The 19,187-nt window shown below is 29.4% G+C and overlaps 1 protein-coding gene across 1 annotated transcript; it reads right to left on the bottom strand.

The window, feature by feature from the left end:
- Positions 1-202: 202 nt before the first annotated feature.
- LOC100777740 (transcription factor EMB1444) lies at positions 203-7,634 on the bottom strand. The gene is made up of 11 exons (XM_006588615.4): positions 6,684-7,634; positions 5,657-5,827; positions 5,490-5,574; positions 5,307-5,348; positions 4,476-4,535; positions 3,506-3,625; positions 2,126-3,292; positions 1,912-2,019; positions 1,252-1,380; positions 1,002-1,139; positions 203-393 (listed from the first exon to the last, which is right to left on the bottom strand). The coding sequence occupies exons 1-11, from the start codon at positions 6,776-6,778 to the stop codon at positions 307-309; spliced, it is 2,202 nt and encodes a 733-aa protein (XP_006588678.1). The 5' UTR covers positions 6,779-7,634; the 3' UTR covers positions 203-306.
- Positions 7,635-19,187: the final 11,553 nt, after the last annotated feature.

Raw genomic sequence — 19,187 nt, forward strand, 5'->3', positions numbered from 1 at the left:
GAAATATTTATTTTTTATTAAAATACTCACAAAATTTAAAAAATCAAGCACAACATTACAAAGAGTAGGTGTTTTTATCCTTTTCATCTACCATATTTTTTTTTCAATGTAAAAAAAAAAAACCTTTTATATGTTTTCTGATTTGGTCTAGGTTTAGAAAATGTTTTCAAAAGAAAAACAATTTCTAAAGTACAACCAAACATGTTTCCAATCTTATTTTCTATTTTTTTTTATTCAAATTGAAAACATAAGATGAGTAAAGTAACACACCCTAGCATTGTTAAGGTTCCAAGAATCAAATAGTTTTTATGAATACATTGTGCTCTTGGATTGAAGTAATTGAACAAGTGACCACAAGATATCCAATCTGTGTAAATTTCTGTTGTTTTGGCCCTGTGACAGACAATTGACTGTGTCAATCACATGATAGTTATTAGAACATTACGATAAAGAAATGAGTAAAAGTATATATTCAAGAACTCTTGCACGTTGTATTGCGTGCATTACCATGTAATGTACCAACTTTTTAAAATTTCAACATATACTCTTTTAATTGAGAAACATAATGGTCAATATAAAGTTTATGTCAAATTCAAATGATCTATCAAAGAGATAGTTCTACTGAAGTTTAAAGCTATCAATAAGTTTACAACAACTTTAATTACCATAACTCTTACATAAAATTATGAATTAGGTGCCTTCCCATGTAAGTGCTGTTCCATTCCATGGAGCAGTGTATAAGATAAAAAATGCAACTAGAATTTTATGTGATCATAGACCACAGAACACCTTTCAAGGTGAAACTTTACTCTCCATGTATTAGTATCTAAGCAGGAAACAATTACTAAAATGTTTTCATACATGAATCATCATGATACACAAACAGTTTTTACAGCATATTTTAATTAATTTCAGAACATGCATGTTATTTCATTGGCACTGGAGAGTGTAAAAGTGGAGCGGCAGTTAGTTTGTTTAATTGAACGAGAAATAAATCTTACCTCTGATCCTGCCTCGACCACAAAACATACAAATGTCTTCTCACCGTGAGCTTCTGTTGCACCATTCAAAATTGTCATACCTAAGCTTCTGATGGCGTCTGCTATTTCAAGAAAATGGCTGCACTCTTCACACACCATCTGCAGCATAAGTATAATTAGCACACATGGAAGGGCTTCTAGCCTCCATTTCTCATAAGGATGTTTATTCTAGAATAATATATTAAGGTTGTAATTTTGAACTGCTACGCACCTCAACAAACATCTGGCCATTCTGGTTAAGATTCTCCACTAGTATTGAACTAACTTTCAGATGGCCTCCTACTTCCATTGCCCAACTTGAACCTTGTTGACCAGGAATGTCTTTTTCCATGTGATGTAACTGCACAATTGCAATAGCATTAAACAATAGAGATAATATAATAAATATTAAATTATACCTTCATAAATTGTTCATACCGAGCCAATCATATTTTTTAAATGGGTCATTTAACAATACAAGCACTCACTTAAACAACATAAAATCTTAGGGTCCAGCTAAAGTATCCTGAAGGGAAAATGTTAAGGAGAAAATGTAGAATTAATGTCATCATTTTCATTTTTCAGTAAAAATGTGAAATACATTTTCTTGAGGCGAAGTATAAGTAACTTAAGAACTCAAAGCATAAATCAATACCAAACTTAAACATTCAACAATGACTATATTTTAAAATATTCAAAATTAATTTTAATTTTTAAAATGCCAAAGCCTTATTATGTGCATGACATACTGTGTAATCCTAAGTAAGAAACCAGTGTAGTTATAGCAATCAAATATCAATACCCATTACCTAATTGATCAAAAGTATAATCAGTTAACTTCTTTATAGCCTATGAACCAGAGGTAGACTTCTAAAATCCCATTAAACCTTACCTTTGTCTTTGTATCCGCAAATTTATTTAGCTTGTCAGCATGCTTAGTTATGTTCTGAAGAAAGAGCATGTGTTTAATGGTGCACTCCAGCAATGAATCAATACTGCACTGTTGACGTTAGCATATAAAATATTTAGCCATGCGAATAGGAACAACATCAAAAAATCAAAAACTTACTGAGACAGGATTAGCAAATGCATGTGATAGAAGATACCTTTGCACCATTTGGCACCAGTTCCCTCAACTCCTTAATACGATCTTGTATCAGTTGTCTGTCCCTTGGTCTAGGCCTACAACTTTCCCCAGGCCTAGCCCTCTTCTTGCTGTTCTTAGTTGGTTCAGAAGACCTCTCAAACTGTTCACTACATGAACTAGGACATGTAGAAGAAAATCCCTTTGGGGACATTACACCGCATATCCCAGATGAACTCAAACTATAATGTTTGTCCTCTTTAACAAAAGGAAGCTGATCTATTGAACAGCCTTCAGAATTAATAGTGTGAACAGAACCTTCAGGATTTCTTCCTGAGGCAATTGCAGCCTGCATTGATGTCGAAAATGATAACTCACTATTAACATTATTATTACTATGGCTAATGTTAGCCACCATAGCTTCCAAGAGATGCTCTGGGCGAAATTCAGAAGTCAATTGGCTACAGCTAATCTCATCTGACATCTCAGCATTTTTAACATCTTGATTTGCTTCCGCTGCCCAATTAAAACACTTACTCCCTTTCAGAAAACTTGGTCCAAGTGCTTCATGTAGCTCATAGCCAGCAGGAAACTTCATTGTGTATGAGGTATCCTTGTAACAAGGTTCAGTCTGAAACTTTGACTTCTCACTTTTTATTTGGAAGTTTGCATCTGAAGGTCTGGGCACATTCAACACTCCTTTTTCGTTTATGTCTACATACTGAAACTTATCGCTCACACAAACAGCTGCATCAAGAAAGCCTGAAGAGAAGGATACTGGATCTACTCCAACATTTTCTGACGGGCATGCTAAATCATTGACACCATTATTATCCATTACTAAATTGTGTAAAAATGATGAAACATTTTTTCCTGATTCCAAACTTTTATCTTCACAGCCACTGTTCCCTTCAAACTTACTCTCATTTACAGGTCTCATCCCTACTAATTTCTGTTGCTCCACGTTCATCATATTTGACATTGACTGAAGCAAAATGGAACTTCTATCACTGTTTAATTCAGGAAAATCATGCTTGGCCACATCAACAACCATCTTCTGATGAACAGCGTGAGGTGAATAATTCTTCCTAGGACATTGAAAGGGCATTAAAATATCCAGTGCTTCATGCTTCATGGTTTTCTCTGTATCATGTAAGGCAGGCATGCTTTTTGAAGTTTTGGTATCCAGCTGAAAGAGAAAAATGAAACGTAAATCTTATGATTATGCTCAATGCATCTGGGATTAAAAAAAAAAAAAACCAATCATGTACGCGCTGTTTGCTCTAATAGTGTGTGAAAAGATGTGCATGCTAATGGTCACACAATCTGTACCCTACTCACACAAGCACATTCATGCAAAGTGAAGACATACACATAGAAAGAAGTAGAGACAGAAGGTTACCACAGATGAGGAATTCTTCACACTATTTTGTACTTGATTATGAACATGGCTTATTGTGTAATCTTGAGTAGACAAAAAGAGACTTCGGATACAGGACACGACCCCCATATCTTCAGTAACCTGTTATCAGGGAAGGCAGAGAAGATTATTAAATATTTCAATCATAAATGGACTTCTGCATAAATATTCAACATAAATCCAAAAATATGCTAAATCAATCATATCCATCTAAATCATACACAGAAACTTAAGCACGAGACCTACCAATTTACAAAACACTTGCTTGTCAACATGTTAGAATAGATCATAGAAGTAATTTGGGGAGTAAAACGAGCAACTAAGCACAAGTCTGTAATAAAAGCTAAAAGCTTAATCTAAGTAATAAACTTCTCATCCACTTCCAATACCAATTTATATAACAAAGAAAACAAAGAGATGCCAAAAGCAGGGGTTTTCACTATTATCTAAGCTCTCTACCATTTAGGTCAACATTTACTGAAGACCTCCACTCAATCCAACATGCTTGTAAGTGAACAAGTATGTAATGTTTCTAAATAATCAGTGTTATCATATGTAGAATTGTATCCCTAAAATCAGCACTAAAAAATCCCTTTATATTTTATGCCCTACATGGGCTATTAAGTTTTCACTATATATATATATATATATACTGTGTAATTAGGAATTAGGATTCATAAGTATTCAATCAATATCTCAATCATCACCCAAGCAGTTACCAAAATTAGATGGAGAAATACAAGGTAAATTATATTATTTGAATAGTTATCTTATGATAGAAAAATTTTAAAAATACAATGCAAACAAACTTTAAAATACTAAAAATAGGATGCAATGAAAAGAATAGTAAGGGATAACAGATATGTTACTGAACCAAAGAAGCAACCACATTCATCAGGAACATGGAACTTAAGCAAGAAAAAAAAAAGGAAGAAGACTGTAGTCATCTTACTTTATTTAAAGAGCCAAGCTGAACAACTCCAAGGGCAACTACTGCTACAACAACAATGGTCTACAACGCAAAGCAAATGTTTGTTAATGAAAAAACTTATTGTAGAAAAAATCATCTTCCAAAAGAAAACCATGAGATTTCTAACATTGAGTTCACCAGAAGTCCAGATTCAAGAACCTAATTTTTTAAAATTTCTTTTTGTTCATTGGGAAGATAATGCCACAACTTTTTGTAGCTTCATTATCATACAAATGCAAAAATCCATCTATCATATCACAAAAATCTAGCTTCATCTCCTTTATTTTGAAAAATATAACTATAACTCTATAACAAATGAAGAGTCCATTTAGGATTAAGTGGAGTACTTTTAGGCAAAAAGATTGTTATGAATCCATTGATACTACGTAGCACATGTGATTAATCAACATACGATATAACTCTGGAATCTGAATCACAAAAGCAGACTTCAATGCTCAACAAGGTAATATGATAACATGCAGATGACATATTTTCATCTCGTTCTACTAACTTTTCTAAATGTTATATACTCTAAATAAAAATGTATGCATGGGCATGGGTCTGGCTGCAGTGAGTGAAATAGGAATAATGAGCGTGGGTCCTTGAATCGCTAGATAATTTTCCATATTAAGTCCATTATCATACTAACCAGTAACCACAATTTTCCAAATATATTGTTCAAATTAAATCATAAATATATTGACCAGTATCTCTAGAGATTTTGAGGCAATTCCAATTTCGAGGCAAATACAGAAAATTTCTCTCTGGCTATTTTCATTGAGATTGAATTCTATATTGTTAGCATTATCTTACTCTAATTCCAGCAGAAAACTGAGATTGCCACCCATCAGCAAACTGAAAACAAACCAAACAGGAGGAATAGTGTGAGATTGATTGGACAATTAGTTATGAAGATAATGCATCATATGTATCCAGTTTCAATTAGAGGATTTCAAATCTTACAAAGTGATAATATTTAAGAAGAAAAATCCTCACCTCAAAAGATGGGCCAGAACTTGTAACATGATTATCTACACAGATCCACCGATGCTTTCCAGTAACAGCTACCTGTCCAATAATTCTGTAAAAAGACATTAGACTAGGAGCTATATAAAGATTAATTTAATCTTAAGTAGCATATACATTTATTAGTTAAGCCATACCCTTCCCCTAATGAATATACATGATATGACATCTTTGCCACAGCTAACCCTAGAGGATCATGCGAAAAATCCGCACTGCCAATCTGCTCCAATGAATTATGGCAGCTCTTGTTTTCGGAAGACTCACAAATACTTGGATTGTCATAGTAAGCATCCTCCCATGTCAAGATCCTTCAGGCAAACAACACAATACAGAAATAATTTAAGGAAACTAATCAAGTTTAAATTTTTGGGCTAAGTACATGTGAGACCAACAAATCAATAGATAACCACGCAGTATTATCATAACAATAATAAATGCAAATATTATCCCAATGCAGACACACAACAACAATAATAACACATATGACTCTGACTGGACAGAATGGTAAGAATCCATAAAACTAGATGCTTCTAGAACACACTAGTTTTCCTTAATCCAAAACTGAGAAGATCCAAGAGTAAACCCCTCCCATACTTGGCCCGTTCCAAAAATTACTATGAAAGAAAACATGGGTTCTAGATATACTCAAGTCATGCCCTTTAGTTTAAAATCCAAAAATAGATAATTCTAACAAGTATCATACATATGCTCAAATCTAATCACCTATAAAGCGCTATAATGAAAGAAACTAAGCTCAAACATGAAATCACCAAACTAGTAAGAAGAAAACAAGATAGGCTAGGGACAAACATTTTTCACACTAAAATTATCCAATACATAAATGGTTAAATTAGTGTTTTGTCCTCTAATCAATTTGGTCCAATCGCCTATATTAAATTAAATTCACGTGTTAGGAAATATGCATTTTGTGACCGTTCAAAACCGTCAAAAAGTGTGATTTCTTAATACCTTTGATCCAATTTGGAAGGTAAGACCAAATTGAACTGATTTGAAAAAATAGAAGACCAAATTAAATCCGAAAAAAATTAGAAGACCAAATTAAATCTAAAGAATAAATTAAATAACAAAAAAAACTAATTTAACCTACACAAATAAACCTCAAAAAAGAAGGACAAGTAAAAATGAGAAGAACATGAACCATACATCCGAGCCCGTTGTTTGAGCTTCCAAAAGATGGCATACTTCCAATCAGTGCCCAAACAGAAGCTTCTGAGCAGTCGGTGCAGGTTGCTACCCATTTTCTTCCCCTTCTTCACAAAATCAAAACTTTTTGACACCCTAATAAAAGGGTGATCAATCACACCTCCAAAAAAAAAAAACACAACGGGAGTCTAGCTCAGTTTGTTCAGCAGGTGTCTGAATGATTGTAAACCCGACACTGACACTTCGATTCCCACAGAAAAAAAAAAAACAACAATAAATACAAAACCCCTCCAATCCTCACACCACCACTTTTGCTTTAGCTTCCCCTATAAGACCCTCTTCCAGCCTGCTTCCTCCGCAACCCTGCACGCCGTTTTAATGGCGGTCCAACCGTTGCCAATAGCAGCCGATCCCTACCCATCACTACTCACACTACCAGGCTTAAAACTTTGCTAATTCAAAAGCTTCTAGAAGGGACTCACACTCACATTTGTTGCCAAAACAGATTCAACCAAACACAACAACACACTCACACCAGCATTGCAAGCTTCCATGGCTGAATGTAAATTCCAAAGAGGTTAGGGAAGAATCAAACTTAGCTTATATCTGAAGACATATGTGAAGCCTAAAAAAAAAGGTACGGTGAAAATGGAAAAGAAGCCACAAAGTTCAAGGCTTTACGGGAACTCAAACCATAAATTTCTCGCCTTTGAGCTTCATTCGTTGGAGAAAAAGAAAAAGCTAACTGTTTTACTTTATTTTTCTTCCTTTTTCCAGTTAGAGAGAGAAACAGTTTCCCTCCGTAGCTAGAAACACAGAAGTGGAAGTGGTGGAATAGAGCGGTTTTATATTGGAGTTAACATGCGCTCTTTGTTTATTTCTAGCTTTTCAATGGAGGAATGTAAGCACGCGGTGCAATTTAGCAAAGGGCACAGGCATAATGGGTAACACATCCTTAACAAACACTACTACTAATGAAGGGTTACAACTTACTACATTAGAGGCTAATTTGAGCTTTATACTTAAACTTGAGGGGTAACTAACAATAAGGACAAAAGGTGAAGGGAAGGGAGAAGATAATGAAGAGGTGCAACAATCCAATTGGGTTATGAGGGACTTTTACCCAGCCATAAATCTTTTTTTATTTTTTCATTTCACATCGATTTTAAATTATTATTAAAAATTGAATAAATCATAATAAGTATTACAGTTACAATTTTTTTTAATTAAAATCGTAAATAAAATTATGATTTTAATATAATTTTTTTATTTATAACTTCAAAGTAGTATAATTTTACTTTTATTTTTTTTAACTTACTACTTCATAGTAATAAGTTTTTTTTATTTTCTTTTTTTAACTTATGACTTTGAAGTCGTAAGTTTATTTTTTTATTTTAATTTTTTTATGATTTTTTATTTATTTGTATTTTTTTATTTTTCTTTTAATTTTTTAAAAAAATTGTAAATAATTTTATTTATTTAATTATGTTAGTTTTTATTTCATTTACAAAACAAATTAAATTCAATAACATTATTTAAAAAAAAACTATTTAAATTTTTAAAATAATATGAAATTATCTAAATTTTAAAATAATATTAAAAAATATATGATATATTAAATAAAACCATATAAAAATTATATGCAAGATATTAAATAAAACTAATAACAAGTAAAATTGAAAATATTTATTTATTTACAATTTTCAAAAAAAATGAAAACAAAAGAAAATAAAATACTAATAAATAAAGAAATCCTAAAAAAAATTAAACGTTAAAAAAAAACAACACTTACAACTTCAAAGTTATTAATTTATAAAATAAAAAAAACTTAAGACATTAAAATTGTAAGTTTCAAAAAAAAATTATACGATTTAAAGTCATAAATAAAAAAATTAAATTGAAGTAATAAATTATTTAACAATGTCAGTTAAAAATGTAAAAAATCGTAATACATGTCATGACTTATCTCATTTTTTTATAATAATTTAAAATCAACCTCCAAATTAAAAAATTGAAAAAAAAATACCCCTTTGGATAAAACTCCCAGGTTATGACTTATAAGTATGATTTATGGTGTCAATTGATGTGGCCAACAACATCATACCAAATTTAAGAAATGCACTCTTATCTTTTTTTCTCTCAAATTTTCCAATCCATTTTTTTTAAGTTTAAACTCTCATGAAGTTACTTCCTCTTAAGACTTATCGTCCTTTTCAACGATGATCTTATTGCCCTAAAGTTGTGACACATTTTTCATCACCTATTGTAACCTTTTCTTACTTTGTACCTTATAGTAATTAATATTCGTTAAGGATTTGGGTTCTTAATAATTCAATCTTTTTTAATTAAGGGTTTTCTTTGGGTTTATTTAGGAATGGAAATAAAACAAATCAAACTTTGATAAATTTAAAACTGACATATCTTATTATTATTAAACTTGACTTTGGCCTATTTATTTGTTAGAGGTCTTTATTTAAGTCTTAACCGGATCAAATTAAAAGTTTATTTTAGAGAAAGACTTATATACAAGTCAATATACTTATCTATACCAACTATTTATTACATACATTGTTTTTATTATAAAACTTATTATTAATATTAATAATTATATATATATATATATATATATATATATATATATAAACATGTTAATTTATCATGCCTAATAAGTTTTTTTTAAAAGCTTAAAGCTGATGTTTTTAATTAAAAAAATCTTTTTAATATAATTTAAGCTTAGTCTTTTTTAATAAGACCAAGTCACTCCACCCCTAGACCTACCCCATATTCCATTAGAAGGTAGCAGCCATGCCTTGTGATCATGTCATTTACTGTTAGTGAATAAGTCAGCTTCAATCAAATTTTAAATTAGTTTTTAATGTTGTTTTTGAATTATCAGGCAGCAGTAACAGTTCCTAAAATAATGGAGCATCAATTTTATTCGGTTATTCAAATGTATTTAAATATGAGATTTATCCAATAAAAAAAAAGTGTGTCAATTGTTACAAATAAGACTCACATTCTTCTCTATTATATTTCCTTCTTTCCTATATTTTTTCTCAAGTTAAAACTAACAATTGATATCTAGAACTCTCTTTCGTGAGGGACGTGTGAAATAGATGTTGAATCTAGTTTCTTGCAAATTACTCCTCCTTGGTAGGGAGAGTTATGGCATTTGAAAGATAAAAGTGAAGTTTTACATGAAGTCTTTTGATTTGTGAGATATTGTGGAAGAAGATTGTGAAGTGCCTTTAGTGCCTAAAAACCCACCATGATTCAAATAAAGCATCACTAAGGAAAAAAAAAAAAAAACTAAGAAGACAAAGACAAAGACATACTTATTTATTGTGTTTCTGAGACGATCTTACTCAGGATCATGATTCTCAACTCATCCAAAGAAATTTGGAATCATTTAAAGGAAGAATGTTAAGGGAATGAGCAAGTCCGTGGCATGTAAGTGCTAAATTTAATGGAAATTGAAAGAAATAATCATCCTTAAATGTGTAAAAATAACTATCTTATGTAAGAATCTGAAAATTAAAAATGCCAAGGCTCAATCACATGTGAAGGAAACAATAGTTTTTTTAACAATATGTGAATGAGTATTGTTGAACGTGCTTTAGATGTTGTTAAGATAGTTCTAATTTTTAATTTGAATCAATTATTGTACCATTGGTGAATAAATTAATTTCAAATTTTAAGTTAGTTTTTGAATTATAAAGTATGATTTTTTATTCGTGATTTCATTGAACAGGTTTTATTGTAAGATGTTTTTTTGTCCTACCACCACCTTAAAATATGTGCGTTTCCTTGCCCCGCACCAACTCAACAATTTTGGAATCCCATTATTTGTTCTAACACTGCAATATTCGAGAGTGATTATTGCCATTGATTTTCAATCATTTTATCTTTTTCTTTATTACGTTGTTCATTTATTAATCTTTTTTTTTTTGTCAGGAGTAGTCTCTATGATAGTACTAGTAGTAGCTGTGATGAATTTAGCCATTAACTACTTACAAAGAATAAATTAAATACACTGTTTTTAGCAGTATTATATCTCTTAAAACAGTATTATATTAATCAAGGTTGAAAGATAATCAATTCCATTGTTCAATTAAAGTTTAAAACTATCAAATGTATTATCAAACACATATTCAACTAATACGAGTTTTTTTAACTTATATAATTTTAAATTTGGATATTAAGTATGCTACTAGAAATGATAAAATGAATAAATTGAATAAATTTTAATCCAAATCATAATGAATCGGATCAAAATAATATTATACAACTAGGTTATATATTCCGTTCAAACGCTATTGTCTCTTACACAATATATTTATAATGTGGTCACAAGGAAAAAAAAGAAAACTATCAAATGATGTTGATAGGTAATGTAAATTGAATCTGTCGGGAGTATAGTTAACACCTGGTTTCCTAGCAGTATTAAGGCACAATCACGCAAGCCTTGCATTTAATTTGTTGCTTAAACATCTCACTAGACTACCCTAGGTTTCCTCAATTATCTATCACGGATCATAATAATGGCCCAGCATCTATCATCCTAAATTTGACTGCAAGAGAATGTTGCTGGTAATCAAATGGGTGTCTAGATATTGCTTGAAAATCTTATCTTAGTCAAAACCCACAAACAAAATAATTATATCGGTCTATAAAATATAGCACAGGAAAAAAAAATCATTATTGCTAGTATTATTTTACAATCTCTGAATGAAAAAAACAACTCTGAACAGCTGTTATTGCTGTTGTTATTATTACTTTGCAACAAATTTTAATTCCAGTGTGATCAAAAGCTAGCTTGGGTTCTGGTCATTGGATAAAGTCAACTAGGATACATGCATGAATACGCTAAGTTAGCGATAAGAAATGACTGTTATCATGAATGCAAAGAGACAAACAACAATGATTTCTCCCTTGTGTTTTTTTCTCTCCCCGTTTTCACCTAGAAAATTGAGTTCTCTCTACTTTTTCACTTACCTATTCAGTGAAATTCATTTTCATTTTCATTGTTACCATAGGAATTAAGTTAATGTAGTGGTGACAATATATTTTCGATTACGCGCGCTTTCAATTTGCGGTAATTGAGATTTGGCTTAATTATAAAAAAGAAACATCTTTAATTTTTCTATTTTACTAAATTGATTTTCTTATTTTTTTAATTTATTATAAGAGTTTTTCTATTTTTCAAAATTTACTATCTACATCTCTAGAAGAAAAATTAAACATTAATCATTAACTTATTTTATGCATATGACGTTTTCATTGCTCAATTTAAGTAAGTGGGAATTAGGGATTTTTGTTAATGTGAAAGTTAGGAATTTGTGGTGGATGAAATTTAAGTTTTGGAGTTGGGGTAATTGTTTTTTGAGATAATTGTTAGTTATCAAATTACCAATAAGGATAAATTGAAAATAACATAAATAATTAGTCACTTTTACTAATAATGATATTTTTTAAATATATAAATACCTCTTAAACGATCAATTATATGTGAATACGTGACCGTTAACATTATAAACTAATAGTCTAACATTTAATTTTTTCCTAGAAATTCATATAGTAAATTTTGAAAAATAAAAAAACTTTAATAATAAATTTAAAAAATGAAGGAAATCCATCCAGTGAAGTGAGAAAAATAAGAAAACACTCTTTACAATTAAGTCTTTAAGATTTCAAAGGCTTTTGATCATATCTATGGTCTTCTTCTTTTTCTTGCTTTTCCCTTTTTTCTCTTGGCATGGTTGGCAGCCAAAATCATCTAAGTAGATCTTGTACTTGATCTTTTAACTAACACGTAATTCAAGGATGAGTCCTTAGCCTTCAAAGTCATGAGTAGTAGTTTGATCTTGCCCCCTCTCTCTCCTAGTCAATATAGATGGGCGTGAAAATGAACACCCCATATGAAACTCAATCTTAAATATGATGAAATAAGTGACATTAGTGGCCATTATACCTGAATGAATTATCTTTTAGCTACAAGTTAAGCAAACCAACAATTACACTTTTAATGTGTAGGAAAGATTTTCTTAGCCGTAACTCGCTTCTGCCAAGACACATATAACTGATAAAATATTTGATTTTAAACTTTTGCTTGGTTCCTTTCCAAGGATGCTCATTAAGCCAGCCCAAGCAAAGTGGCAAAACGGGCTATAAGGAATCCAAAGATGATGTCAACTGGCTTAATTAAACTCCTTTTAACACCCCTTCCTTGAAGTAACAATATTTCAATCTTTGAGTGTAAAAGAAGATAGAAAAAGAAATTAAGTGAAATTCTAGCTAGTAGCTAGCTATAGGCTTTTGATTTATTACCAGAAAGAATTTAATTTGAATGAATTGGCAGTTAAAAACTTTATATTATTTGATATATATTGTTAAAAGTGAATTGGTATTACATCATTTAATTAAATTGACATTTCATATATAAATTGTTAAAATTTAAAGGAATTGTCTAACTAACCACATATAAAAATTGGGTTAAACAAGTCTATAATAGATGATTAATACAATTCTTTCATGTATTATCAATATGGTTAATACAATTTTTTAACTGTATCAGTAATTTACGATTTTGTTCGAACCTATTTTTATATAAACAAAGGTTAAATTAATTTTTTCTCTAATTCATTAGTTAGGTTTAGCTTGGTTTTTTTATTATTTTTTTCAATTTGGTCTTTTAAATTTTTTATTCAATTTGGTCCTTTAATTTTTAAAACAATTTATTTATTTTTTGAAAAATATACATTTTGTAGCCCTTTAAAATCAATTAATGATAGTTTTAAACTACTGTAAAATATGATTTCTTATAATTTAGATTAAAGAATCAAATTGAATTAGTTTTTAAAATTAAAGAATCAAATTGAAAAAAATAAATAACCAAATTAAACCTAAATAATAAATTTAAGGACAAAAACTAATTTAACCTAAAAGAACCTATTTTTATATGTAATAACTTAGAGAATCCTTAAAATTATTAGATATATGTGACAACGCATACTACTTTTATACTCTATAAAATTGATTTTTTTAAAAAAAAAATTAATAATGAATATCATAATTATATTTGCAAAATGTTGTAGTCCATTCATCGACCATTAATAATGTTCTATGATGATAAAACAACAGTTAATATGGTCCAAAATCGAGTAGTCACTTTCAACAAAGGTATATTTCCAGTAGAATAATGAACCTACTATTGATTGTGTCAAAAAAATTGAACTTACTATTGATTTTTATTGGATTGTGCACAAAGTAGACATTGACCATTTCCAACAGCATCTAATCTTAAATGATACTGTTGCAAGGAAAGTCAAGCATTATGTATTTAAAAATTGATCAACTTTGGGCTAAAAGAGGTTATTCCTACCGCCATGAAAGCTACAAATCCTTTTGAAAACCACACGTAATTTTGGCAAGATAAAGTGCTTAATAATCCAACACGTCCCTAGGAAGGCAAGTTAGGTTTAGTGGCATTTGTCATTTGTTAGATAGTGTCACCGTTATTGTATACATGAAATGATGAATGCTCTCTTCTTTGTTTCTTATATAACAATAAATTATTATACGGTTCGAGACTACACCGTGATTATACTCTCTTAATCTCTTTTCTTTTTAAATCACTCTCTTAATTTCTATATAGTATATAGTTGAGTTTTTTTAATATATAAGAATTAATACAACTCAATATGTGTTATGTGAAAATTGACGGAGATGATATGGTCATGTAATAATTTCTCGTATACAATAGACATTCATGCAACATTGCCACCACTAGAGCCATACAAGCTTCTGTATCGTCCTTTGTCTTTAAAATCTAACGCAAATTGAAGGATAATAGTGGTTGGTTCAACGAGGAATAATTGACCATTTGGGTTTAAAAAAAACAAAGTCACGTGCTGCTTTTATACTTTGCAGTATTGAATAATTTAGTACAGCTTTGCATTCAACAGCGCCACTATATACATAGTTTCTTTTTTGGGTTGCTAAAATCCAATGAATTTCACTGTTGAGATCATTACTTTGTTTAAAATAAAAATCCCATTTAACAAAAGTGGTAAATGAAACCAACCACACCTGAATCTACATAGTCCATATCCTATATTTGCGGCTAGTGCTTGAAAAGTTTTCTGAACAATCCTGAACATAAATATTTTTCTCATTTACATCATTGCATACGGCAAAGAATATTGTTGAATAGTCTAAACTCTAACGACAGAACGAGAACAACATCCTCTTACACAGTTAATTCACTGGCACGCTTCCACTGAATTAACAAAGTGACAACTATTGTATTAGAACAAAGCAGATGATTCTTGTGACTATATATATATATATATATATATATATATATATATATATATATATATATATTAAGTTTGGTCCAACGCCCAGGATAATGAAGCCAGCACCCAGAATATGAAGAAAATTTGAGCTAACTACACCACCAAGGACTTTATAACGTGTAAATAATTATGTCCCCACTTCCAATTATATTCTCCATAAGGAAGGAAAAAGGACTAGATGGAGTATCAAAGCATTTGTCCCTAAAAAATTCCATGTCTTGGGTAATCGGTACAAGATATAGTTGCCATGCTTTGAAGGAAAATCTCATTGTGGAAAGAGCATTTTGAACTTATATATCGCTTTTTAACGTCATCATTATCAAGTATTGTTTAAAATTGAATGCATGTGTTCAAAACTGAAAATAAGATAAAAAAATACAAACTAAATAAATCAGTATGTGAAAAAAAAAATAGATTGAACATTTTTTAATTCAAATTTGAAAATTAATCCAATAATAACTCAGCTAAAATTTTATATTTTCTTAAAAAAAATGCCTAAGAAATTTCATATTATTCGTCTATATTTTGAAATTTTCCAACTATACCTCAATTAAAACTTAGTTTCTTCCCTTAAATTCGGATATCAGGTTTTCCAATTAATTTGGAATGATATTTTTAATTTAGATTTTATGTTTTTATATATTGGGCCTCATTCGCATCTTATAGTGCAAATCCGTCAATTTTTTTCCAACACTCCTGATTGTATCCGTGCTATTGTTATTAATTTAATGGAATTAAATGATCCTCTTGCAGTAAAAAAATAAAAACAGATGAGATTAGTTCAGGCACTTACATGTTAGATTTTATATATTATATTATAAGTAGATAAATTGAGTCACGTCTCTTCTTTATATTTTCATCCTTCCAGTAACTTTTTACTTGAATTAATTTCATCCCTAAATTTTCTTAATTGCTATGATAAATCTTTTTGATGGTTTGATTTTTCACCATCTAAATTTCTACTTAAATATTTAGAAGTGTACAATAGATCTAGGACCCAATGGGTTGGAGGCATTGTAACTTCTGACCTAGGACCAAAAGTGTACAATAGATATTAATCATTTAGGATATGAAATGATTTTAAAGATTTAGAAGTCACAAGCTTAGGAGTAATTTGAAGGATTTTGTTTAAATTAGAAAACCGGGTTAAGGTTTAAAAGAAATAAAAATATGTAAATTTTTAATTTTAGATATTTTGACCATTGAATTTTAAGTATAAGAGAACTTAAAATAGTTTAATTTGTTCAACTTACATATTTTTTTGGTAAAACATGAAACTTTAATGATTTTAGATTAAAAAAAATTAACGGAAACTTTAATTGTAGCAATTTTAAAAAATAGAAGGTAAATAAAAATCAAAATCACACATTCATTATCATATAAGTTAAAATAAGCCTAGATTATAATTCACTCTTCATTCGTTTTATTTTCACTCCTACAAAAGTAAGTTTAACAACATGCAGTTGAAAAACCTACCTTCACGATGAAGACACATCTCAAATTTTCTTAATGAGAAAGTGTTAATGCACTAATAAACCATGCCTTAGTTCTCTTTTTATTTCAATATATATCTTTTGCCACACTAATTACGAATTGAATCTTTTGAATGGCCAGAGACCTCTTGAAACTCTGGTTTTCCTCAATTATCTTGCTTAGTAGTTTTGCTTCAAAACTCCAACAGAATTGCTCATTGGATCAGAATTGCTTGAAATCTAGAATTGTGTGGGCAAAGATCAACCTTATCATCTCATGTAAGGTGTGTGTAGTGATAGGCCTTGTTCTACACTATTTCTAAAATATATCATCAAAACTACTAACAAAAGCTGATAAGATCGATTTCATTTTCTTCGTTGATTACCTTCTAAACCTTATATTATATAATAATCTAATGGATGACAACTATACACGTGTCAACATCTAACATTTTAGGAAAATAAAATAAAATAATATTAAAAGAATAATATTTAAAATCACTTGATATTTAAAGCATCTATTTAGTCCGTCCTATATTCCTATCATTGCTGCTAATTAAGATGTTTCCCTCAAGGTCGTTAACAAAAAACACTAGCTACATTTGTACATATCTCAATGAGAATTCGAATATTAATTCACCGTGTTATGAGAAATTACCCCCTGAGATATGTAAGAATTAACAAAGAAGATCAAAGCAAGTACGCACAATAAGGAAGTGTTTGTATTCAGATTTCAGAAAGCCTTGTATATGGAGGCCAGGGGCATTGTAATCATCAACAAGTGCTTTTGCGGGCAAGGGATAGAAAAATGATAATTCTTTTTTCATGTACTCACAAGCACTAATTACATAAGTTGTAACTATTAAGTGATCCATTAATACTATAAATATGACATAAAAAATATGATTCATTAATATTATAATATCTTATGAAGTAATACCTTAAGAAATTTTAAGATTAGTAGTGTTAACACTTGGAGTTTCACTATCAGCAATATTTAAAGTCAAACCAAACCACTCTAAAAGTTTAAACGCATCTTCGTTAGCATAAAAATTAATTGATATTTTATATAAATATAAAAAATAAAATAAGGGATTACACACCTGATTCAATCTTTAAATTTAAATCTATCCTATTACACAAAAATTAGTTTATATTTTATACAAATACATATATAAATAATAAAATTTATATTTTAATTATGGATTCACGAGTCGGGTCAACAAATTTATAAATCTAAACCTGTGATCCAATCCGTACATGAACGATTTTGATCAGTTTGACTCAATTTTGATCCAAATACATAAATAATCCAATCCAAATTGTTCGAATTGGTACCGTGAACACCCTACATAGATTTTATTATTATTTTGAAATGTTCAAATCATTGGATCATAATTTTGTTAATTATATATTAAAATATATTCGTGTAGTTTTAACTTTGAATGTTTTAATCATAAGAGAATTTCTGATAAAAATTATTACATTTTTGAATGTTACTATTAGTTCTCTCAATATCTAATCGTTAAGATTAATTACTTATTAAAATTATTAGATCTTAAGAAAATGAACCGTGAAGATGAAAAGTAACTCTAAAATATTTACTCTTTTGAGTGAATGGATTCCCTCTCTCTCTATATATATATATGACTCAAAATAAATGCTTGTATTATTATGTTGAATATTCAAATCCAAAAAATCATAATATTTTAGACAATTCAATAATTATTATTCTTGATTATAATTTTAATAGAGAAGAGTAAAACAATTAAAATAAATGTTCAAAATTGATTGCATTTAATTAAGAAGAATAAAATAATTAAAATGAATATTCAAATTGATTGCATTTAATAAAGAATAAAACAAATAAAAAAGAAATTGATTGCATTTAATTTAGAAGAATGAATATTTCAAATTCATATTATGTAATAACTATATCAATCTTTGCCATATATTTTAAATTCATACTATTTACTAGTTGTAACAACTTTATCATGCATGTATTTTAAATTTATATGATCCACTAACTAGCTTATTTATATATATTTTGTATTTTGAATTTTCATAAAATATAATAATAACTTAAATTATATTAGTATAATTAATATTCAAAAAGATATTTTTAATAACTTTTATATTATTTTATTTGTGTTGTTGATTGTTATTCAAATAATACACAATAAACTTATTTATAACTCACTTACTTTGTAACTCACTTATTTATTCTGTATTTTTTCTTTTTGTTTTGTATTGCGCAATAAACTTAACCTTTGGGCTTAGTATGAGATCATTTTGTACTTCATATATTTCGTGTTTACGTAGTTACTGAGCACTTCACCAAACAAAGAAAAAAATAGTTACTGAGTACTGACTGTTAAAATTCAATAGAATAAATAAGCTAGTTATTGATTGATATAGATTTTTGCCACGTGTAATAAGTACTCTCTTATATGCTGAACCATATTGAGTATTAGCTGTGTGCTAACAGAAATAAAAATTGGTTGTAACTGTTTTCCCCTTTCTCTCTCTTGTTCTTGGAAAAGTGTATGTGCGTGATTCTTTTTTTGATGAATTCATACTCCAACAAATGGTATCCAGAGCAGGTTGTTGAAGTGTGATCATCGATTGAAAGTGAGGTGAGTGAAACCTAAACACGAGAGACGGTAAGCGAGTCA

The sequence above is a fragment of the Glycine max genome, chromosome 10, assembly GCF_000004515.6.
Source record: "Glycine max cultivar Williams 82 chromosome 10, Glycine_max_v4.0, whole genome shotgun sequence".
Taxonomy (NCBI): Eukaryota; Viridiplantae; Streptophyta; class Magnoliopsida; order Fabales; family Fabaceae; genus Glycine; species Glycine max.

Excerpts from the sequence above, each read along its gene's own strand:
- LOC100777740 (XM_006588615.4), bottom strand. The coding sequence starts at position 6,778 with ATGGGTAGCAACCTGCACCGACTGCTCAGAAGCTTCTGTTTGGGCACT. Across the intron at positions 4,536-5,306 it reads AGTTTTCTGCTGGAATTAGA|ACCATTGTTGTTGTAGCAGT; the intron begins GTAAGATAATGC and ends TTTGCGTTGTAG. Across the intron at positions 2,020-2,125 it reads TGGTGCCAAATGGTGCAAAG|TGCAGTATTGATTCATTGCT; the intron begins GTATCTTCTATC and ends TAACGTCAACAG.